General features: G+C 38.7%; 1 protein-coding gene and 1 long non-coding RNA gene across 3 annotated transcripts in view; both read right to left on the minus strand.

Moving 5' to 3' along the window:
• gsk3bb (glycogen synthase kinase 3 beta, genome duplicate b) overlaps positions 1-14305 on the minus strand; it is a 30615-nt gene extending 16310 nt beyond the window's left edge. The window contains exon 1 of one of the 2 annotated variants that reach the window (XM_046837457.1): positions 13363-14305. In XM_046837457.1, coding sequence (XP_046693413.1) covers positions 13363-13453 — 91 coding nt within the window. In that variant the 5' untranslated portion in view covers positions 13454-14305. Of the gene's footprint in view, positions 1-6587; positions 6811-13362 lie in introns of those variants that run through there. The other variant, XM_046837458.1, reaches the window with a different exon arrangement.
• A 5965-nt stretch (positions 14306-20270) lies between these two features.
• On the minus strand, positions 20271-23763 carry LOC124377793. Its single transcript, XR_006924113.1, has 4 exons — positions 23621-23763; positions 23277-23335; positions 21830-21917; positions 20271-20349 (listed from the first exon to the last, which is right to left on the minus strand). It is a non-coding gene; the product is annotated as an uncharacterized LOC124377793 (long non-coding RNA).
• Positions 23764-26049: the final 2286 nt, after the last annotated feature.

The following is a 26049-nucleotide window of genomic DNA, read 5'->3' on the forward strand; positions in this document are numbered from 1 at the left end:
ACACAAGCAGCTGCTTCTAAAGGCTTTCTAGGGGCCACGTTATAGCAGAAAGACGGGGAGAAAAATCCCGGTCATTGCGTTCGCTTAAACAAACTACGCATAGGATGGCTGCAGAATCGCTTTCCGTAATGTTTCCATATTAAATGCATAATTCTTCGCCTGTGGTGGCGGCGATATTTCACTGCGCTATCAGTACTCATTTCTCTTAAACTCTCTTTTGCAAACACACACAGGAGCTCAAATGAAGCAGCACAAATTAGACTGTAGCCTTATCGTCTCTGCGATTGCTTGCAGGATTACAATTTCACACACACGATTCCAAAAATAAACAGGGAGGCTATTATTTTAGGACTTGTACAAGTGCAAGGACATGATTTTGGTCCTCACTGATTTAGTACAGAAACCAGGAACCTAAACAATTGCTTGGGAAAACGCAGAGCACTTCGCTGCGGCAAATGATGTATTTCTGCTTCTTTACCATTTCCACAAAACAACAGTCTGCCATGTGCTGGTCTTTGCCTAGATCATTATCAGCAAAATGCTGTCTGTTAACGTGTACACCGCGCATACGTCGCCTAGCGTCACGTGATCAGATATTCACGTCGATTTGAGGTGTACAATTATTGTACGATGTGATATACTGCCCTCAAGCTGTAAACAAAAAGGAATTCCTCCCTAACCCACTGACTGAACCATAATGCAGTCCTTGGCATGAAATAAAAACACACACACAGACTAACTATTTATGCAGCAGTGGGATCGGTACTTGTTAAGCACCAGCAGTAATTCAACAGACACTCGCACACAACTTAACACCAAAGCTGTAGACGTGTCATCTGAGGAAAAACGCGAAAGGGAGAAAAAAAACGGTACGGCAGCATGAGCTGGAACATGATCGCATGAGGTGAAAATAGTTTTATGAGTCAATCGTTTTCATTCGTTCTACACATGGGTGACAAATTAAAAATTAAGCTTCTTAGTGGGGTGTTGAGACTCTGAGCTGCCAGAGGAGGTTCAATGCTGCATGGCACACGGACTATGAGACTGGAACTGTACATGTGGGACAAGGAGCGTAATTTCTCTGAAGACATGCAGTCGTTTGAAGAAAGAAAAAAAAAAAAAAAAAAAAAAGGTTGTTGCTAATTAGGGTTAGCAGAATTCCAGGAAATTTCAAAATGGGAATTAACTGGGAATTTACAAAATTGCAGGTTACACTATAAGAAGGAACAAATATAGTTAAAAAAAATTATATATACACACACATATACACATACACATACACATACACATATATATATATATATATATATATATATATATATATATATATATATATATATATATATAAAATCTTGCAGGATAGTCAATCAAATTACTTCCCATAAATTACTATAAGTCCCTGGTAAGTTTCCAACTTTGAATATTTCCAAAAAATTCCCCAGATGAAGTTTCTATGGAAAGTTACTGGAAATTTCCTGGAAATGTTCCACCCCTTTGCAACCCTAACACTAATAAACTCTCACCATTCGAAAGATAAACATTGGTGCTCATGAACAATGGCAAAAGCAGAGAACAACATGTTTTGCATGTTTTTTTGAGACTGTAAAAGGAAAAGCGGTTCGTCAAATGCTGAAATCAAGCTAGAGTTCTCACCAACTGGTTTGAAGAGATTGATCACACTGTATCTATACTGGTTTTATGTCATTGATTCCTTTATTCAACAAAAAAAATCTATTAAAGGCCTCAAACTTGTCTGTATACTCATCCATCTGAGTCAAAAAAAGAATGAACAATTGATTCACCTATTGGCAGATCACATATTAAAGGTATAAAACAGCAGGGGTGTCAAACATGACAGATTTTGTATAACTCAGTGTTGAATTATTCTAAGATCCTTTGACTGTGAAAGTCTTGTGACCTGCGGCATGGTAGAGTCGTCATTTTATTAAAGAAATGAGTACGAACGCATTTATAATGATTTCCATTGACTGTTAGTCTGAAGTTTATAATATGCAAAGTGAATAAAACAAGCCGGAGTAAGTTGTTCTAAAAGAATTATCAATGAACGGATCATGTGATGCAGCCTGATGTGTAAAGGTATTTTTTTTTTTTTTTTAACAATAAATGTATGATTGAAGAGAGCATGCGCAAGTAAATCCCTGCCACATCCGTTTTTACGACAGTTCTTTTGCATTTTATATTTTATATTTTCTTTTAAAAGGAGGAAACCCTGACTATTCTGCATAACGAGGGAGTGAATAAATGAAGGATGGAAAAAATATTAAATGTGGGGGAAAAAAAAAAAAAAAAACACCTGTATTACCCAAATGGGGTCCAACAAATGTACACTTTTATTAAATCTTTCCATTTATTTAACTTTATTGAATCAAACCAATTAGTGCTTTTTGAACGATTACTCAATTTAATCAATATAATAAAGTTTATTTCATTAATTTTATTTTTTTTATTTTATAAAATATCATTTCATATATTATTTAACCAAGCAGGCATTTTGTACCGAAACTTCAATTTTATGTACCGTTACACCCCTAATATAATTACATTTAACATTACAAAATGTTCTCCTGCCCCAGAGGACAGAAAATAGGTGTGCGAGTGTGTGACAGATCCACCACTCCCCTATTCAGGCATGAATGAAGTGATGAGTCATTGAAACATAAAAAATTTTGAACGAGTCATACAAAGACAATCCTTCCACTTTTACATTCCTAAAGCCTCACACACACGTTGAGGCAGTGAGGATGCTCATACACGATGTAGGCCGATTACTCCAGTGTTATGAATAAACACGTCATGAACACCCGATTCTCCTGACGAAGACCAGAAAATTCCGCGTGTCGGTGCTTGTGACGGCGCAACTGTTGTTGAATGGTGTTCAGAAAATGACTCATTTTTTCCCCCTGAGCAAATCTAAAGAGCAATCCCAATGATTCACGCTGATAAATGTGCAGTTTGTACACCCTAAGGGCCGAATAAAGAGAACAAACTGATTTCATCAGTAGCAGTGAGACATTTTACAGATGCTCTGATGAGTTTTAATTTGAACTAATTTAAATAAATAAATTTAAGAAAGGGGTCAAATTGTACATTAAAAAAAATTGTTATGGGAAAAAAAAAAGTTCAATAAAATTTATTTAATAGAAACACAGACAGAAAGCGTTTATCAACAACAACCCGGATACAAAAACTGTTTTCTTTTCACTGCCTCACACATCGAGAATATCCAGAGATTTTACATTCTTTAGGTACGACTGCAAATCAGACTTTGATTTCTGTTTCAATTTGACTATAGTTGAAGTGTCTCTGTACAACCGCAGTATATGCTACGTTTAAAAGATCATAGGTGGCACAACACAAACATGAACATAATAATGAAGACGCAGTGTCTCCGACTGAATAAACATCATATCTTGATTTGTAAAAATTGTAAATTCTGGACAACAGAGTATTAAAACAAACTATTTTCAAAGTTATATTAAAGTTAGAGGGTTGTTTTTTTTAAAGCACTAAAGCTTCCACTAGATTTTTGGATATTGTGCTCATTCATCCACAAGGGCGTTAGTAAAGTCAGGTGGTCATTAAGATTAAGGTTGGTGCTCTATAGCAGGCCATTCAAGATCTTTCACCCCAACGTTTAATTAAATAGGTTTGGATCTCCTAGTTTGAGTGAAGAGAATATTTGATGCAACCTCATCCGAAAACTTACTCTACAATCGAGAGCTTTCAACTTTCAACACTTTGGGGAAAGATCCATGTCTGATTAAAAAAGAAAAAAAAAAAGAAAGAAATTCAAGTGTCCCAATACTTTTGTCCATTTCGTGTATTTTTAAAAGCAAGTTGAACGTTGAATTCATAACGATGAATGCAGTAGAAAAAAAAACGAACTGAGCTTGTGAGAAGCTTCTCTTCTCCTTTACTCTAAAAGCTCATCATGATAACAAGGAAACCACAAATCCCTGCATCATGAAGAGCCAAAATAAAACTCCTATTAACAGAAAAAAAAAAGTGGTGCAAATAGTTGCAACATTACACTGAATATTAAGAATAGATGCAGTTATGAAAATCACAGACACCGGACAAAAATGTTCCACGCAACAGTATGGAGACGAGATTTCAGCCGCACTGCAGAGAAAGTTCCACCACTACTGCAGACTACAGCGAAGACTCCCACAGACTTTATGTCTGTCTCTCCTTCGTCCCAGATGCACCTCAGCTTCCTTTAAGGAAATGTTCAGGTCAGTGTGGAAGAATGCCTGGCATGCCTTCTAACCGGTCTTTAAAATATGATTGATGGATGAGGAAGCAGCTGTGTGCCTGATCGAGATTAATCGCTTTAGTGAAGATAAATGAATCTGGAACATCTCTGAGGCTTGTGTCCAGAATCACCTCTGTATGAGAGCGAGGGCTAACGTCGTACTTTGTCTCATCAAGAGTATGGACGTGTTCAGACGCTGTCTAGTGTCCAAGGGGTGGGATTCAGAAGGAGTGCTATAGTGACAACATTGTGGTTGCTACTTAAGTAAAAGTAGAGATACAGTAGGTGAAATATTGCTCCAGTAAAAGTGCTCCCTTTAAACTTTCTCTTGAGTACTGTGACGTCACTCCAGGGTTTGTCAGTTCTTCAGTCAGAAACCACAACAACCAACGTCTCGGGGCGATGGGTGAGCACTCCCGAGTCCCAACCAGGTTTATTGACCTTGACATGATATAATAATGGACGTGAGCGTGCAAACGAGCGGTAAAAATAAACAATTGGCAAGATGCCGAGCAGCAACCAAAGGTTTAATACAGACCGTGGGCTCAACACTGATTCGATGGCTTGCTGCGTACTTGACCAGATTTTATCCACTCGTAAATAAATAAAAAAAAGAACGACTGATTTCCTGAAATGTAGTCAAGTAAAAAGTAAGATATTTGACTTGGAAATGTGTAAAGCAGCGGTCCCCAACCTTTTTGAACCACGAACCAGTTTAATGTCAGCCACTATTTTTATTTTGTTGATAAATACAACAAAGTAAAATGATACAAGCACCATAAAAACTGATATTTTCTAAATATAATAATAAACGTGAATCCACGGTGTTGTTTTTTGTTCATTTTGCTAGCTTGGGAGTTTAAATTTAGCAGTGATGCATTATGTGTTAGCGGCCGGAGCAGCTTTAAGAAGGTAGTGGATGTTGGTAAGACATGTGACCGAGGCAAACATCATGACATGCATCAAGAGTGAGTTATAGACAGATGTGGTGAATTTTGCAAAATAAAACATCGTTCAGAATCAGATAATAAATAAAACGGAAATAATGTAAATTATGTATTCTTTCTGTGCGGCCCGGTACCAATTGACCCACGGCCCAGGGGTTGGGGACCACTAGTGCAAACTACGGATTCGTGAAAAACTACTTCAGTAGAGTAACAAATTTAATTTACTTCGTTACTGCCCACCACCGCCCATGAACCTGTCGCTGGTTCACCACTGTTCCTTCCTTGGAGCAATTTTGATAGATACTGAGCACTGCAGACCAGGAACATCTCACACGAGCTGCAGGTTTGGAGATGCTCTGACTCAGTCGTCTAACCATCGCAATTTGTCGAACTCGCGCAAATCCTTACGCTTGCCCATTTTTTCCGCTTCGAGCACGTCAACTTTGAGAACAAAATGTTCACTTGCTGCTTAATAAATACACCACCCACTAACAGGTGCCATGATGAAGAGATAATCAGTGTTAATCACTTCACCATAATGTTATAATATCAATGTTAGGCCTGATCGGTGTACATACTGAATGAAATTTTTTTCTGCGAGAGAAACAATACAACTGACTCATACACCAGCTTCTAAAACAACTTCCCCGTCAGATCGCTATAAATAAAAAAACTAGTTCAGTCACATGATTTGATTAAACCACAGATTTGCACACATTTGTACTGTGTACTCGACTGAACGGGTTGAATTACGGCCAGGTTAATGCGTGTAGAAGCAGCAGCAACATGACCGTAATCGATGACGTAATCAAAGTGCATTCTTTATGCACATCGAAAGAATTAAAAGCACGTGGAAAAACGTTGCCAAAACTTTCCCATCCTTCTGGTTTCATACACAGTAGTGACGACCTCCATTTCTTATTAAAACTTTGGCAACATGATCGTCGTGTCTACATTAAAAAAAATCTGAATTTACACTTAAATATATCTACAAATTCAGGAAATCCAGAAAAAAAAAAAAAAACATATCAGAATTTTCAGTAGGTTTAAAGGTGGCCAAAGCTTTTGGAATTCCAATGATGGGGAACATGTTTAGTTCAAATGTTCATACTCAATAACTTTAATAGTACACACATACTCCACACTCTTGTGGACAATATCACATGGTTCAATACTGACAATATTTTCCCGTAGGTTTTACATGGCCGGGATGCGCAATTTTAATATTTAAGAACGCGACGCTCCGAACGACAACCCGACAGTCTCACGAATACAGTTCTAAGCGGGAATATTTCAGCCATTTATCCAAAAAGATCGAAGAAATCTCAGATTTATCAAACTATTATTATTAGCAGGAGACCCACCTTTGTCTGAGGGTTTGCACTCTTTACTCCCCATTGTCTCTCAGTGAAGTAAACACAATTCCTTCAAAACCATCACCATGAAGCCACATGGGTTGCGACTTTGTCTTTATGTTGACCTTGCGTGCGTTCAGGCGCAGTCATGTTATTTCGAGCGCAAGAAAACAGAAGAAAACAGACGCTTGCGCTCGTTGGTTATGTCGTTCGTGAAAACGACCTCACTGCGACAGACATGAAGATCGGTCTGCTTGCTAGCACTACCTCACCTAGTAAAAAATTCTAAACTGGTCAGACCAGCCTGAAAATGCAAAGCTGTGAGGCTGAGAGAACGAAACCTAGCAGAGTTCATTCATACTTTAGGAAAGAGCTCGGGGAAGCTTTTAATAAACACGGAGTGAAAATTAAGGTCATGCTTTTTTTTTTTTTTAATCAAGACCGCATGCTGTGATATTCTTTTCCTTTGGACCTTTCTAAGCAGATTACATTTCTTAATTTCCTGTGCGTACACGTATATGTAAGGAAGGGGACAAAGAGCACGAACCATCGACTGAGCCGTGTCATGTGAGGGGTCAGAGTACACGCCCACACATTCTGACGTGCGCACACGCGGTCAGCGTTTCTGCATTTGTGCGTTGGATTTTAGGTCTTAGGTTACTGTGCCCCTTTGCTTTACGCGTGACATTCGGAGTCGAAAACCGATCAGATTAACAAGCAGTCTTAAACACGAACACACACGCATCCCAAAATACCTTACCTTACCTCGGAAGGATTTATGCACAGCAGCAGTTTGCATGAAGGACTTTTGATATAATCCAGATAGAGATATACTGTATTTAAAAGATGTGGTCTGAAAGAGCATGTCTGCACACACGCTGGCTTTGAAATGTAGCAGCAGGCATCACACACCTCCAGCTAAACCACACCCAGTTTAAGAACGTCTGCTTCGAGGCTGCTCACAGAAATAGTAAAGGGTTATATAAGGAACTGAAAGCGAGACAATGTGTCTGATCAGTCTGATGGGCTTCAAACAGATCTATTTACAACATGTAGACAAACGTATTAGGACACCTGACTTATGCGCCAAATGTGGTTTTTCCCCAAACTATTATCACAAATTTGGCACACAATTGTCTTTGGATGCGGTAACGTTTAATCTCCATTCACCTGATTTAGGGAAGCTAAGTGGTTAAGGATCTGGGCTCAGGATTAAAAAAAAAAAAAACAGGGTTCAAAGCCCAGAATCACCAAGCTGCCACTCTTGTGCAATGAACTTAAACACTCTGTCCTCAAGGGGCACTCTATCGTGACTGACCCTGCACTCTGACCCCGGCTAAGCCTCCGATGCCTGGAGAGAATGCTAACATCTAACAATCAGCTTTGGAGGAGACGGAATACCACTGATGAAGCAGATGAAGCCTCGTTCATACACCACCAACAGCTTTATGGATGCACCAGAAATGTTGGATGTTTACAAGAAAAAGTCGGCAATTTTTTTTTTTTTTTGGTGAAAACGGGCTTCCATACAACACAGATCACGCTGCGATTGAAAAATGGAGGAACGGGGAGAAAACAGCGAGGGGCGAAGAGAAGATTCACACCAAAGAAAACGACATAGCAAAGCAAATAGCAAGCTTACGTTCATGTCCACAAACTTTTGTCCACGTTATCTCTCTGTCTGTCTAATACCATGCCAGTATCAGTGCCTATTTCCATGGCAAGATCAAGGTGGGTATGATATGTTGATTGCATTTTAGTTTAGACGAGAGAAGATTTCTGTGGTTATATAAAGTCCTCCAGTTTAATGTTCCGTAAGTATTTTTGGATTTTCTTTGGTGGCATTTTGAGCAGAAAAGCTGTGTTTTTTTGCATTACAGTCCATTAATGTGTGTTTTATGTTCATGTTTGTTTTACATTGATGACAGGAGGGTTCTTCTTCGTTTAGCAGGAAAGCGTGCGAGAGTCTGGATTGTTCAATACAGCACCTTGAGTATATGGTCTGGTCATGTCTGGATTTCAAATGGAAGTTCAGGAATTGTCTTTGGTTTATAGTCTGGTTGATTTGTCCGTCTACTCATTTTTGTGGTAATTGCTACTGACATACACGGACTTTCACAAAAAAAAAACCTATCTACAATTTCCATAAACCCTGAGAAGATAAAGTAATTGAATTTGCAGTTCCCTATAAAGCTGGACAATATAATAATAAAAAGATTAATATTAAGATATGATGACAATAAGCTTTTAAGAGACTAAGTGGAGTCGGCTGATTTGGATTCCCACTATTCCCCTGTTGTATAAAAAAAATGTGACAAGTCACCACTCACTGTTTGACAAATGTTATGCAATGTGATCATTTCCCTGGATGTTTCTCAGCAAACCAATACGCTCAGCAAAACGCAAAAAGTCATGCAGATACAGGTCAAAACATCAGAACAATGTAGAAAGAATACAACCTCAGAGACAATGGTTGTGTCTGACTGTTTTGAGTATTTCAAGTGCTGATCTCCTGGAATTTTCACACACACGTCTATCTTCAGCATTTACCCAGAATAGCATGAAAAACAAACAAACAAAAAAAACATCTACAGAGCAGCGCTTCACCAAGAAGAAAACCTTCAGTTTGTACAAATACGATGTGTCTTAAATCTTGAATCAATCGTTACAACCGCGATGCGCAGAAAAGCAACAAATGCAGATCACCGCATGATCGGGAACTTATGGGGAACAGAGGACACGCACTATGGGACCTTGTGTTCAGTGTCCTGAGAACTTGCTTTTCTGCTACTGTTATAAAGAGTTTTTCCATTCTGCATGAAGCCTGTCACATGACTGGATGACTGCATTAACATCCAGGTGCACATCCAGAAATGTCTTCAAGTGTTCCATTATATTTCATATTATATCTGATCGGGAATCACTCGTTCTTTACCAATTCAACATCAGACTTAAGGATGCAGAAAAACACCCACAGCTCCACACTGCATTTTCTCAGTAAATACACTCCCATTCACAGGATGTATTTATTTTTTAGTATTTGCAAGTGAGAACAAGCTTAGAACACTTAGAGCCACTCAAGAGTAGTGTAAGTGTGTAAGTATGTGTTTTAAGACAGCTGGAGACTCCTTCAAGGTTTGGTAATGTTGAGCAATCTCTCACACTCTAAAGAAGTTCAGGTGGAGCAACACACATACGACCCGCTATCATATGAGAGCTGAATATGTTTTTCCTTCAACGTATCGTCCTTTGTTTAAGTGTCACTTTCAGAAACACAGAAATACGCACCAAATTCCTCTTTACATCTGTTTCCTTTACACATTGAAATGTATCAAGTCTGGATTTAGCATTGTGTATTTACTTAATCAAATGCAACAGGATGGATGGATGGATGGATGGATGGATGGATGGATGGATGGATGGATGGATGGATGGATGGATGGATGGATGGATGGATGGATGGATGGATGGATGGATGGATGGATGGATGGATGGATGGATGGATGGATGGATGGATGGATGGATGGATGGATGGATGGATGGATGGATGGATGGATGGATGGATGGATGTTTTTCTAGCAGAAACACCCAGTTGATAGAAGTGTGAGGAGCCACTTGAGGGTTAAGGGCCTTAATCAAAAGAGCCCAACATTCAGCCTCAGATCAGAAATCCAGCATCTTAACCACAGATCTACCACTTCAGTACCTCAAACAGCTACTCTTTACCAACGTGGTGAGAAGAAAAGAATCTCAGAACAAATAACACGCCAAACATTGAAGAGGATGAGCTACGACAGCAGAAGACTTGTGTCAAGTACCACTCCAATGAGTCAACAGATGTCTACTGTGGGTGGACACACAACTGGATCAATGAAGATTGAAAAGGTTTTCTCTAGTTAATCCTACTAGTTAATAACCACACGTCTAGCCGGTATTCATCACAGCCAGATTCACCGTGAATATGGAAAAAAAAAACTTTGGATATCAATCGAAGACTGCTGATTGGTCAGCTTTGAAAACAAGGCGGGGTCTGGATGTGGTGAACCATGCTGATATGGCGCATTGCCCCAATTCCCCTATAGATGTTATAAGGAAATGCTTTTCCAGTGGAAATGCTAAATGTTTAGAGCCACTAATCAAAGGCAACAGCTTCGGCAGTCGTTTTTCTCCTTTCCGCACACACATCAAAGCAGAAAGAGAAGCTGAACTGCTGAAGACCTGCGCCAGCCGGCAATGAGCTCCGTACCAGAGGAGGCTGATTGAGCCGTAATAAAGATCAGTGGGATTTCTGCATTATCCAACCCACGTGCCGAGTACAAATCTGTGCTACAGTACATCTCTGTCAGGAGTGTGGGGCAGAGCACAGCAGCATTTCCAGTCTACTGCAACTGCAAATTATAATCATGCTTTTAAACCTACGAGACTGTGGAATTGTAATATGGGTATAATAATCGGAACGGTGGCTTTTGGTAAGGTATATATTAGGGGTGTAACGATAGACGTATCCGTACCAAAACTTTTCGCTACAGGGATTTCGGTTACGGTACACGTGTACCAAATACAATCCTTTTTACGTGTGAACATTCTGACAATTTCACATTTCAAAGGAGTGAATAAATGAAAGAAGGAAGGAATGAAGACGTTTGTTAAAGTACATTTAAATAAGAATATTTAAGTAGATCAGATATTTAGAAAACTAAATATCATGTAAACACACACACACCTATTTTACCCAAATAGGGTCTAACAAATGTAAACTATTCAATTTCATTTTTCCATTTATTTAATTGTATTTAATCAATGTAATTTGTGTAAATTTAATTGATCATTCAATTTTAATCAATATAATAAAGTTAATATAATTCATTTTATTAATTCTATATTACTGCTATAAAATATCAAATATGTGATATATTATTTAACCAAGCAGCAATTTCATTTTCAATTGTTTTAAAAATGTAAACTATTTAAATGTTGATGTTGAAAAATAATAATAATAATAATAATAATAGTAATAATAAACTACGTTGATAAAAGTTTTTTACCGAAACCGTGAGGTACGTACCGATCCGTAAATTTTGTGTACCGTTACACCCCTAATATTAATCCCTACGGTGATACCGTTATTAGAATTGATATAGAATCGGTAACAGTGTGAGACACTTTCAAGTTGTGTTTTGCTTCATAAAATTCTTCATGTTACCACTTTGACTAGTGCACAGTCACGTCATGTCAATCTGACCACAGAGGGCAAATTATATTGCTTAAAAAATGATTGGAAGTCTGTGCGAATGCTCTGGATTTTAAAGCGAATTTTTTGTATTTTACTCTGTACTTACATAAATACAAGTTATTGGCTGCATGATATAGTCATCAGCTTTGCTTCAATACTTTTATCCCCTTCTAAATACTTAGTTCAGTCCACTTTTATAGTTTTAATGCCTGGTGATGAATGCTGGCATGATGGATACTTCTAATAATTATAGCTATGACTTTTTCCATCCTCCAATGCTATAATACAATATAAATCTTGTGTAAATCTAAACCCAAGAACCCAAACCTTAATCCATGCTGCAATCACAAAACGCTTCACCCCAAACCTGGAAATTAAACAGCTGTGCAACATGTCCCATGTAACCTGCCAAGTATGTTACTAACAGGGCACTAGGACAGGATTTGAAGGTCAGTTGGGACAAAGCCAATGACTCAATCCAGTGACCTGTTCTTCCTAAAAATGCATGACACATGATGATTAATGACAAAGCAGTACGTAGTTCATCCCCCCCCCAACACACACACACGCAGCATTTAAACTGTTAAATCAATCATCTCTAAATCTCTAAGCCACATTACAGCTGCAGCGATGTTTCATTGCAGTAGAGAACATCACTCCACAGCCAATCCCCACACTCTCCAAGCAACTGGATACCGGTCTAAAGTCCCTGAGGAGCTCGAGCCGTTATCCAGCACCGGCCCAATCCGTGAATATGCATCAGGGGTGTGCGTTATAGCGCTCATTTATAACGCTATCGTTTGAGCCTTTGTAATGCTGATATTGTCGCAGGCTGACTGGGAAATTCCTGAGTGTTCTCACGGGTCCCACATAAATGTTCTGAAGCTTCGGAAAGCAAAGGGGGAATAAAAAACAAAGCATATTGCGTAACGATTTGTACGATTACGCATGGAATCGATTCAAACCAGCACGAATTTCATCATCTGACCATCAATTTTCCCAAACCTCCTGCAAGCAAGGGTTCAAAAGAAGCTTTCATTCCCCGTCCTGAGATCTATTCTAGAATCGATAGACATCTAAACCTGGATTTTTTCCCAAAACGTCTCCATTGCGTCCTCGGAGCAGAAAAGTGTGAGCTGTGTTAACTGATTGACGTTCAAGATATCTCTCTCTCTGAGGATCCCATCACTCGGGTTTACCAGAATCAATGCACGCTCCATCAACTTTCCAGCATGGGGAACAATCAGAAGGGACTCGTGTGTGTGACTCATCAGATCGATCTGACATCTTCCTGAAAGTGGAGACATCTCAGACAATTTAGATGCGAGAGACCAGTTCTTTTTAAAGTTCTTCATAATGGGATATATATTTCTACACTATGAATTAGGGGTTTTAACACACCCAAGGATGGAGGTTCATTCAAGATTCTCGTTTCCTTCCCAATCTAGATGGTTTTAGAGAAACCTGGATGGACGAAAAGACTTTAAAAAGACATGAGCTGATGGTTCCTTCAGCTGACATTTGTGTGAGAAGGAGGAAACTGATACTCACTGCTGACTTTCATGTTCCCAAAGGCTGAAGGCTGCGGCACGGCGGGTTTACAGCTTTCAGCAAACGACGTGGTTCTGGGTCGACCAGACATCTTTTAGCCAAAATCTTTCCCTCTTTTCCTTGGGCGTCTTTCTTAATAATGGTTCTTGAGCAGAAAAAACCCTGCGTCTCGTCCTCTTTAACGCTTCTGTGCTGATCAGCTAAATTCCTCCTCCGGCTGGCGGTAGAGACCAGGGCGGTTCTTCCTACTCCAAAACCTCGATTTATTTCAATTTATATCATTTATATAATCAATAAATAAGTAAAACAGTCCGACACTAACACGGGACGTAGCCGAATTCACAGTAACTAAGACTGAGGGGAAAAAACGGTCCGTTTAGACTTAGCGAGTTAGCTAGCAAGAGGTAAGAAACTATACAAGAAAAAAAATGACCGGTTTCGTAAAATTAGGAGTTAAAATGAGAAAAAATGAGCAAAAATCTTCTTAAGGCGTTATCTTTTTCCACTTGAAATAGGTTGAGGTAGCTAACTATGTTCTCCGAATGAAGCTAGCTAGCTTTGCTAAAACCGACAGGATCCACGCTCCATCCACTGGCCATGGCGGCTGTGCCTGGTTCAGCTGTGCCCAACGTATAAAACGCAGGAAAGGAAAAAAACAGTCAGGGGATAAAAACCGTGAGGAACCGAATCCCGATTTCCACCATCCATAAACCCTGAAATGATTGTCAGTTGATGGCTGAGAAGCTCTGTTAGGGATCTTCACACTGAAGAAGGCCAGCTAGTGTATAGAGAAAAAAATGCTCTGCGCTGAATCCTGCCTTTCCTTTCCGTCCCTCTCTCTTTTCTCCTCCTGCTCTTCTCTGCTCTGCGCCCGGACCCGGACTGAAGTTACGCTTCTTCCGCGGCCTGCGTCAAACAGCCGGTTTTTCCGCACCGCGGTTGGTGCGCGCGCGTTACGCAAAAAAACAAGTAACAGGGAAACGCGTTCGGGAATCGGGGCGTTGTGCACGCGCGGCTTCGGCGCGGACCAATCGGAAAAGAGGAGCGTGTGATGGGTGGGCGTGGCCAAACAACAAAACCCCACCCCCCCCACCCAGCGCTCGCTTAATGCGACCCCTGGCGTCGAAAAGGAGCACAGCGCGAGAAGCGGCGTTGCGGCAAAGCTCGCGCATGCTGGGATGTGCAGTATACTATAACACACCGAGCAGGAAAACCATTATGACCACCTACCTAATATTGTGTTGCATTTTGGTACCAAAACATGTCCTGAGCATTAACAGCATTCACTTCTTCAGCGATTTCAGCTTCTGCAGCTCATCAGACCATCATCAGGCCGGCCTTAACTCCCCACGTGCATTAGTAAGCCTTGGGCCATCCATGACTCTGTTTACCACTGGTCCTTCCTTGGAGCACTTCTGATAGATACTGACCACTGCAGACCAGGAACATCACACAAGAGTTTTGGGGATGCTCTAAACAAGTCGTCTAGCTATCGCAATTTGGAAAACTAACTCACAATTCTTACGCTCGCCCATTCTTCCTGCTTCTAACACGTCAAATTTGAGGACAAAATGTTCACTTGCAGCCTAATATACACACCACCTACTAACAGGCACCATGAAGAAGAGATAATCAGTGACATTCACTTCACCGCTCATAATGTTATATCAATGCTATTATAAAAATGTTATATCATCATTGCTATTTGCTCTTTTGCACAACATTTTGTTTACATTTTTTGTTACTGTTCACTTTACGTCTCTTACACACCACAGTGTGAAATATACAACAGGTTTACTGGCGGAGCTATTTTTGTATTTTATGTATTTGTCTTGTACTGTCTTGTGTTGTCTTTGCACTGTTTGCACCAGGTTGCACACGATGCACTTTATGTGACGAGGACATTGACTAGTCCTTAACCCTGTGTTTTCTGTTTTCAGTGATTGTTGTTGTATGTAGCACCAGGGTTCAGGAGGAATGTTGTTTTATTTCACTGTGTAATGCGTCAGCTATATATGGTTGAAATGACAATAAAAGCTTTTGACTTGATCATAATGCCTAATTAGTGTATGCACAACTTCAAATAAATATATCGAAATTAAATGAAACATCAATATTAGAGAGAAACGCAGTATTCAGCAATATATATATTTCATTCAGCAAGTCTCCTTTCATTGCAGCCACAGCTGCACTGCCCTGCTTACATCATTTCTAGCATCGATATTAACCTCATAAAATGCCTCTCTGATTGGTTAAAAGCAACAGCTTCAAGCAACATGGAGTTTACGCACAAAGAGCCTACAGGTGCTGACCGTGAAGGACTTACAGCAGACAGATACCTTTGACCCCAGCAACATGTGACAGCCGAAGTCTGATGAGATAGAAACTCTCACCGAAAATTACACTCAAGGAGCAGCACACCTGAGAGAAACTCTATGAGACGAGTGTGAATAATTTCATACATATTCATGGACCAAAATTATATTGAAACATAAACACGGTTGCTGAAATGTGAGGGGTGTAATTACTTTTGTGAGATACTGTAATTCATTACCTTTTCTGCTGTTGCCTATGCTGATGTATACCCTTTTTTCTGTCCTTATACTATTTGATCAGGGGTGTTCCACTGTGAAGATGGGGTGCGAGAAGAACAGCTGTTATTTAAGGTGTTTTTCTGTTATGTTCTGTATGTTTAAGCTGTAGAAAAGTAATAATGTGATTGGGACATGATGGTGTAGTGGGTACAGGGTTCTTGGCTTGATCCTGAGCTTGGCATTAGTATAAGTTTTTACATGGTGTACTTTTGGATTTCTTGGTTCTCTGGTTTTATGAAATCATGAAAAAGCAATATATTAAACAAAAGCAAAAGAAAAAGTTACATTGCACCTGTTCCATGATGCTGTTAACATTTGCATATTTCATAAGTATATAAAATGATTTAGTATTCTGCACTTGACCGATACCAATAAACTAAAAGGTTTAAGTTATAAAGCATATTACCTATAAACATAATTAAAAGCACATTGTCAAAAAATATTTTTTATTAATTTGATATAAAGTGATTTTTTGCCCAAAAATATTCCTTCGAAGGGCCAAAATTTCAACTTGATATTGATATTAATATTGAAGTTGTCTTGGTTGCTCTCATTTATTTGATAATATTTAAAAACAAATAGAAAACATGACTGTAATCTGCGTAATAATGCAACTTTATTTTTAAAGCTTTAGTTCAGTGTCTATGGAAAGTTTTGTATTGGATGATAGTTTCTTAAGTGTGTACGTCTAGGCACAGAGACCCTTCCCTCAATATGCTTCTACGCGTTTCTCAATGCCTACCAGGTAAATCAGGTTCGCTTCTACGTACACTATATAGACGAAAGTATTGGGACACCTGACTTTTCCAGCCATATGTGGTTCTTTTCCAAACTGTTATCGCAATTTTGGAGGCAAACATTTGTAACACTCTGGACACTTGAACTAGGAGACCCAAATCTGTTCCAGCATGACAGTGGCCCTGTCCACAAAGCCAGCGCTTTAAACCCTAACCCTAACCCTTGTGGCTGAATGAGCACTGATCTCAGCACACTCCAAAATCCAGTGGAAGATCTTCCTAGAAAAGTGGAGGTTATTATAAAAGCAAATGGGGACTAAATATGGAATAGGAAAAAGCACATACGAATTTTAGGGTCAGGTGTCCACAAACTAATAATTGTTTTGCTGTGGATCGTGAGGGTTTAGTTTCCTCGTCAAATAGAAACGAAGGCTCATTTCGACCCAATGTAAATAAGACACACGTCTTTACATCATCGTGTGTTATATTAAATGTTTTGTTTTATCTGTGCCTTAAACTTATTGTGTGATACTGTAGCCAACCTGAAATATTTTGGTTGCCATGTAGGCAGCAAATCAGCAGATTTTTTGTAATAATTGATGGTTAATCATTTTGTGTTACTGGACAAGTCCAGATGTATTTATTCTTTTGAAGACACCAAGCATATTTATTTTTTATATCGTTAGGAAGGGTAGAATAGAATTCTGTGAGTTGCAGCTGAACTGATGTTCGATGTCTGATCATAGGGTCTGACGGCGGTGGACATTACAGACGACTCAAGTCTAATAGCAGGGGGATTTGCCGATTCTACCGTGGTTTAGTTTTTAATGGGTTTTTTATATTGATAATATATTATATATATTAATATATAATTATATAAAATAGCTCAACATTTGTGATCATCACAGATCCAAAACCAGCTTCTCCATGCCAGAACCTTTAAACACTCCAGGAGGTCCAATGTCAAAACTTCACACATGTAGTGGGATCCAATTGGCACTGGTACGTCTCCAGATGGTTTGGGATGTTTGCGAGTTTGGCGTCTACTTCTTTAAAGGTCCATAATCTTCATGAGGTGGGACGTGACTGGAGCTGGAGCAACCTCAGGAAGCCTCGGGATGGGTAGAGAAAGAGAAGCAGTGGAGAGAAATTAGCGTAGCTGCTGTTCATGATATTAAGTCCACAAGCACAAGTTGATAATGTGCATGTGATCAGATGTTCTAGAACCCAAGGTTATGATATGTGATGTTATGTGTAGGCTTTGCTAAAAAGATACGTTTTTAATCTGCACTTAAATTGGGAGAGTGTGTCTGAGCCCCGAACACTGTCAGGAAGACTATTCCAAAGTTTAGGAGCTAAATATGAAAATGCTCTACCACCTTTAGTGGACTTTGCTATTCTAGGAACTACTAGAAGTCCAGAGTTTTGAGATCTCGGGGAGCGTGACGGTTTGTAGTGTGTTAGAAGACTGGATAGATGGGAGCCAATCCATTTAGTGCTTTATAAGTAAGAAGCAGTAGTTTGCAGTCAATTCGAAACTTAACAGGTAACCAGTGTAGGGACGATAAGATTGGGGTTATGTGATCATATTTTCTTGACCTTGGGAGAACTCTGGCTGCCGCATTCTGAACTAACTGAAGCTTGTTTATTAATGATGCAGGACATCCACCTAGTAATGCATTACAGTAGTCTATTCTGGAGGTCATGAACGCATGGACGAGCTTCTCTGCATCAGATATAGACATCATGTTTCTTAGCTTAGAAATATTTCTAAGGTGAAAGAAGGCTGTTTTGTAACTTGGTTGATATGATATTTGAAAGACAAGTTGCTGTCTAAAATAACTCCCCGGTCTTTTTCCATTGAACTAGTGGTTACAAAACATCCATCTAAATTCAGCTTGAAATGCTAGAGCTTCTGTGTACTGGTTTTTGGGCCGATGAGCAAAATCTCTGTCTTATCAGAATTTAATAGTAGAAAGTTATGAGTCATCCAATTTCTTATTTCTTTAACACACTCAGAGCTAATTGAGCTATATCGCCTGGTTTAGATGAGATATATAGCTGGGTATCATCAGCATAACATTGGAAGCTAATTCTATGGCTTCTAATAATTTTTCCTAAGGGAAGCATTTATATTGTGAAAAGCAGGGGTCCTAGAACTGAACCTTGTGGCATGCCATAATTTACTAGCATCAACCTGGATAGCTCTCCATTTAAGCCTATGAAATAGTAACGATCGAACAGGTAGGATTCAAACCAGCTTAATGCCTGTCCCTGAATGACAATATAATTTTGTAATCGATCTAGAAGGAGATCATGATCTATAGTGTCAAATGCAGCACTAAGATCTAGTAAAACTAACAGCGAGATGAAGCCTTGGTCTGAAGCTAAAAACAGGTCATTAACTAGAGCAGTTTCTGTGCTATGATGGGGCCTTAAACCTAACTGAAACTCTTCAAAGATATTGTTCTCTTGTAAGTGGGAACATAACTGGGCAGCGACGCGACAATCTTTTCTAAAATCTTAGACATAAATGGGAGATTTGAAATGGGTCTGTAATTCAATAGCGTGTTTGGATCCAAATTAGGTTTCTTAATGAAACCCAAAGATGGCACCATCAGGCTGTGGAGCTTGCAAACATTTACCTGTCTAGTAGCTTATAAAGGACACATTTACCCAGTGTGGGACACTCAGTTTTGTGCACATGGATATTATTTTGTCTCTGGAGGACATGACAGAGTGGCACGGTCAGAGATTTTTTTTTCTTTCTTTTTTTGTTTAATAGACACTATCAATTGGTCATATAAAATTATCATTCATATCAAATGAAAATTATCTTGCCATTTTCTCTGTAGGTTGTGGGCATTGGATCAACACCAAACACTGCGTTTTTTCGCTGGGCATCTCTCTGACGTCACCTCCACCCGCTTCCACCCAAACTTCCATCATCTTTCCTCACTGCCGGTTCCATGGACAACACAGTCCGGCTGTGGGACTTCGCAAAAGCCGTGGACGACGTGGAAACGGATGACTTTACAGCAGCCAACGGTCACGTTCAATTACCCGACAATTTCCAGGAGGTATTACTGGGGTCTAGTGGTGCGGCCCGGGTTCGATCCCCGGTCAGGGAACCGACCCCAGCCACTCTTAGTGCCGGTCCCAAGCCCGGATAAATTGGGGAGGGTTGCGTTAGGAAGGGCATCCAGCGTAAAAACATGTTCCAAATCAAACATGCAGAGTATCCGCTGTGGCGACCCCTAACGGGAGAAGCCGAAATAAAGTTTTATTACTGGGGACGTACCTGACTAAATCCACTGCTCCTGGCTGCCGGTGCATACATCTAGTGACCCCAGTACCACAGCTTCCATCACCAGTGGCCAGACAAAAATTTAGAGGCATCAGTATTGCACCACTCACCCTCATTTCTTAATTAGACTAATAATGTGAAGCGGCTCAACCTACTGGACTTTCCCCATGTGTGCATCTCCATCAATTCCATACAGGATTTAGCAGAGCCTCATTTACTGTACAGTCTTTTATAATTGTGTAAATAACAGTTTTCTATGTATTAGAGTTTGGTACAAGTTTTATTTAACATTGTGAATCAAAACAACTGTTTGTTGAATCTTCATCCTGTACAGCAACATTCACAAAGCCTGCAAAAGTGGAAAAATTTATTATTATTATTATTATTATTATTATTATAAGCTAATCATTATTACCTTTAAATAGGGCTGTGCAATATGGACAAAATAATCATATTGCGATTTTCTACATGAATATTGCGATTGCGATTTTATTTGCGATTTTCGCAATTGTTTTTGCTTTTTTCAAACTTTTTCAAACATGCTTTTTCCAAATGTATTCAGTGCACAAGAAGTGCATGACAAAACATTTCACAATGAAATAACATGGTATTAATTGTTTAATAAAGAAAACTGTAGTAAAATTGTCTTTAAAACAGACAACATAAAATAAATTAAGATTAACTAACCTCAACTCCAGTCATAACAATAAATAAAAACAGAAATCAAAACCAAAAAAACAATGGATACTTGTTTAATCTGTTCGGGCTGGCTTTAATGTGTGCTTTTGTTTGTTTCGATGTCGACATGCATTGATCATGCAGTTTTTTATGGCGCTGTTTTAAGTGTTGGAACACATTTGTAGTATTGCTCTGTTTCATTGGAATAATCATTTCACAAGTCTTGCAAATTACCTTGCTTTGTGATACATCCTCTCTCCTGAATCCAAAATACTCCCAAACTCCCAAAATTTCTCTTTGGCACCAAATCATTTTTATTTTGACCTGCATCCATATTTTATGTTCTTTCCTCCCGCTCGCCTGTTCGGTTCTTCCGCTCGGCTACGTCGTGTGCGGAGTAAGCTCTGATTGGTTAACATCTTTCTTCCGCTCAGCTTAGCTGTAATTTGCGCGGTGCACTGCGTGAGCTCTGATTGGTTAACATCTTAAAAACATGCGCACAAGAATGTATTCTGAATAAAAATATAAATAAATTAATAGATAAAATCGCAGCCTTATGCGGTTTAGAAATCGTGCTTAAATCGAGATTTTTTTTTTTTTTGTGATTGCGATTAATTGCACAGCCCTACCTTTAAGTATTAAAAATGAAATTCGACTCGGATCTGATTGTGTACTGTAACGTCTGGGACAGGTCATTTAGATTTCATGTCCCAGGCATTCCTTTTAACCCTTGACATCTGCTTTTCAATCAAAGGATGAGCACCACGGATTACACTTTTATTAAATGTTGGTATACCACAGTCTCCTTTTTCCTAATTTTAACTTTTTGTTTATTTTTTTGTTTATTTTAATTTTCTTTATTTCTTTTGTATGTTTGTGTAGTTAGTTTTATGTCGTGTTTGTCTCTTTCATTAAACGCCGTATTTTTCATAAGTGATTGTCTCTGAGTGCCGCTCACATTTCAAGTTTCCTGTAACATTAGATCTGAACTACATGCTCTATTAATTGTATGGTATAAAGTAAAGGGGGGTCGCGTCTTTCTTGGCCAGGGAGATACCTCTTTTATAGAATTAATAAAATGGTGAAGAACAGACCACTTATTTTATTTTATCTTTATACATTTTTTTCTTCTCTCAAATTCGCTACAGTACCTCAGCTCACCGTTGCAGCTTTCTTCTTAGGCTTCAGTTTGAAGAACAGGATAAGGGTGGCGATGCTGGCATACGTGGCCAAGACGCACTGTAAATGCAGACAAATGCAACGATGAACTTAATTGCGGAAAAATGTATTCAACTACTGTTGATTATAAAATCATGTGACGTCAGTGGGTTTTGGTGTTACACTTAAATGCTGCACTATTGTGGTATGATTGATGGTTCAAGGCAGTGGTGCACAGTAACAAAGTAAAAGTAATTTGTTACTAAACTTGAGGTTTTTCGTGAATCTGTACTTTACTGAAGTATTTCTATTTGGCGAGACTTTGAAATGTAGTTCCAGTAAAAAAAAAATCTTACTTTTTTTTACTAATTTTTTTTAAATACAAGAAACAAAAATGTATCCGGTCAAATAATCAGGGCAGAGCGTGCTCTGTTTTATTTTATTTATTTTCGATTTATAGATTGTTGTGCTAAGAGTAACAGACACAAGAAAATAATAAGTTGATAAAGGAAAAAAGTGTCACAAGATAATAGGAACCATAAAAATTAGTACTTTGGATACTTAATTTAAAAACAAATACTTTTGTACTTTTACTCCTGTGAAGGTTTAAAGGGGGCACTTTCACTGGAGTGATATTGTACTAAGTGTATCTCTACTTTAACTCGTCCAACACTGGTTCCAAGATCAACAAGCTCACGTGGCTTTAAATTCCATTTCCTCACAAACTTCCACATATTTTGTACAAATTAATTAGTCGTCTATTCCCAAAAAAACACAGCAAATTTGACCCAATATGCTCCCAGGATGCTCTGTTAATCAATGTGGCCTTTGTCCTCTGAGCTCCTGACTGCCTGTTCCCACTTCATTGAGAGTTCAAACTTCCAGCTCCCATGTAATGTTTGACCATCTATGTAGACATGTCAAACTCAAGACCCCCAGACCACTGGAAGCCTGTGGGTTCAGTATATCTGGGCTGCGAGGTCACATTTCTATTATAACTTGTGAAGTTTGACTCTTAACACTTTATGATTCACACCTGAAACTATGGCTAACTAAAGCTTGAACACTTTTTGGAAATGTAAAGAAAAAAGAAAAGGTGCTCTATACTGGTCACATGTACATAACAGAGCAGTGAAATGCTTCTTTGCATATCCTTGTGATGTTAGGAAGCTGGAGTCACAACACAGATGTTTAAGGGCCTCACTCAAGGGACCCAAGCGTGGCAGACCCCTTATGGGAGCAGCCACAAGATTATGATGATGATGATGATAATTCTCTATCCCATCTGTCCTGTTTTGACCCAGTATGTCATTTTGGATCACTTAGTTTGACGTCACTGATCTTGAAGCACACTTCATATACAGTGACAATCATTTAGTCCTAAATGAAAAACAGTCATCAGAGTGAAGTGTTGAGGATAATGAGAAGGTCAGGACTTACATTCCTCCTTCCAGTGATGGTGTAGGAGTTGAAGTACTTGGCCGTGACCTGCCATGATGCTGTTCACCATAATAAAGGTCAAGTTAATGATTGGACCAGAGGGGATTCAGAAATCTCTTACACACACACACACACACACACACACACACACACACACACACACAGACACACACAAATATGTCAAGTGCAGAGCTTTCTACAGCCAGCTAACACTTAATAATCAGCGATCTTCATTCAGATCAATGATTTTAAACATCACTTTATACGCACTAAACAAATATAAGGCTGTAACATGCTGTTAGGAAGTTTTCTTCTCTAGCTCGAATATATAAGGATATACATACATATAAAGATTTTCACAATCTTGTGTGCGCTGATCAGGGGATGGTACTTGCCCCAGCGTGTCAGTAAAAACACGGTATGGGATTCCGAACACTCAACTTAACTGGGTATAGAATGTATCCTATATGAGGTGATTCGATAGGTTGCGTAATGCAGAATGAATGCTGAATGCTCAGTGGTCTGGCCTTTTATACTCTTGATTGAGGACGGTGCACTGTGATGTCATAGGCAGAGGTGGGAAGTAACGGAGTACAAATACTTCGTTACTGTCCTTAAGTAGATTTTTCTGGTATCAGTACTTTACTCCACTATTTATTTTTCAGACAACTTTTTACTTTTACATTTTTACACAAATATCTGTACTTTTTACTTCTTACATTTTTTAAACCAGCTCGTTACTTTAGTTTTAATCCATTAATTTGGTGAAATCAATATTTTTTATTTTCACTGCGCCGATTTCAGCCGGACAACCGATTTCCTGTTACTGCGTGTCTTTTTCAATCCGCTGGTGTATAAAGTCCTGACTCTCATTTACCACAGATCTAGACTAGTTTACGAAGCTAAGAGCTAAGAATGAGCAGGCAGAAGGCAGTAAGAAGTTTGGGGTTAACGTGGATGAGACAGAGGGAGTCAGTGATGTAAACATGACTGAGAACAGACACATTCATGATCATCATCATCTTTTCTCTGCTTGTGTTCTATACGTGAATATTCAGCTTGGATACATTCATTAGGTAACATTTTTAATTAGTTTTGTATTAATATACAAATATATACAGTATATATATATATATATATATATATATATATATATATATATATATATATATATATATATATATATATATATATATTTCGCTGTCAAAATTAAAATTATTGTAAACGGCACTAAATGTTATTAACGCGCTATCAATTCAGCGCGCATTTCTGTTTTTACCATGTTTATAAAAAGTATAAATACATAAATAAATAACTAAATATAAAAGAGGCAAAATTAAAACCTTCGGCAAAAAATACATTTATCCACGAAATCCTTTCTTTACTTAGATCTAAAATAAATAAATAAACTCCAGATAAAAATATTTTTAATCAGTAAACATTTGTTTTATTTTTGCGTGAAGTCTCAAATCAAACACCAAATCCACCATGTTTTACACAATTAACCCTCTGGGTGGCGTTTTGTGGGTTTTTCCCTCATAATGGCGACACAAACTTAAATTACTGTCTTTATTGATCGTAGAGATAAAAAGAATACATCATTCAAATCTGTAAAATGTCTATGATTTTATATATAAAAACTTCTCGACTTGATTCGAAGAGTTGCACCGGTATCACCTCATTAACTGTCCGTGTGGAAACATAGCAAAGGCTCTTAATGATGGCCACACATCTCTGCACTGCTACAGCCTTTATATTTATTCACTGTACATATGCTTACATATATAGATATATATCTCACATGCTGTAAATATGCTACATATTTATCTGCACTATTTGCACGATTGCTACTTTTTGCACTTCTGGTAGAAGAATGCCAAACTGCATTTCGTTGCTGTGTACCTGTACAATGCAATGACAATTAAGATCGATCTATCTATCTATCTATCTATCTATCTATCTATCTATCTATCTATCTATCTATCTATCTATCTATCTATCTATCTATCTATCTATCTATCTAATATGATGTGAGGTCCAGTTAACAGCTAAAACAGGTAGAAGTAATAACTACTTTTTACTTAAGTACATGTCAGAGCCAAGACTTCTTTACTTTCACTTAAGTAAAAAAGTTTAATCAGTACTTCAACTTTTACCCGAGTATTTTAAAACATGAGTATCTGTACTTCTACTTAAGTAATAGATGTGTGTACTTTTGCCACCTCTGGTCATAGGTAACTTGTTATTGCTTGGTAAACTGTATGTCTGCCTATAGTGGTGAAGCGTGGAAATACAACTGAATAGGAATCCTTTCTTACACTGCCGCCCCCAAATATGCATGGCATATTTGCTCCTAAATCTAAGATAAAGGTCTGTCAGTTTGATCTTGGTGTCGTCCTCATCTGCTATCTCTGGTAGATTAATGAGACAGGTAACTGGCCGTGTGTATAAGCGACCCTTAACGTTGACTTCTGCAGACCTTACTTGTCCATCTGCTCCAGGGAATGTCTTAAACACTCTCCCGATCAACCAATGGGCTCGTGGTAACTGGGGATCAACAATCATAACAACAGACCCAACTGCAAGGGTTTTAGTCTCTGCATGCTGTTAGTGTTAAGATGGTTTTCACACTGTTTCACACACATTCCTTTGTCTGTTCAGTGTCTATAGAATATTTACGATGTTAGTCTGTAAGGTAAACAGGGAGTCTTATCTGGACTCACACATCACCAGCTAGTATATCCTCTTGTCTAAACAGGAAACAACTAGGTCA

This window comes from Silurus meridionalis, chromosome 24 (genome assembly GCF_014805685.1).
Source record: "Silurus meridionalis isolate SWU-2019-XX chromosome 24, ASM1480568v1, whole genome shotgun sequence".
Classification (NCBI taxonomy): domain Eukaryota; kingdom Metazoa; phylum Chordata; class Actinopteri; order Siluriformes; family Siluridae; genus Silurus; species Silurus meridionalis.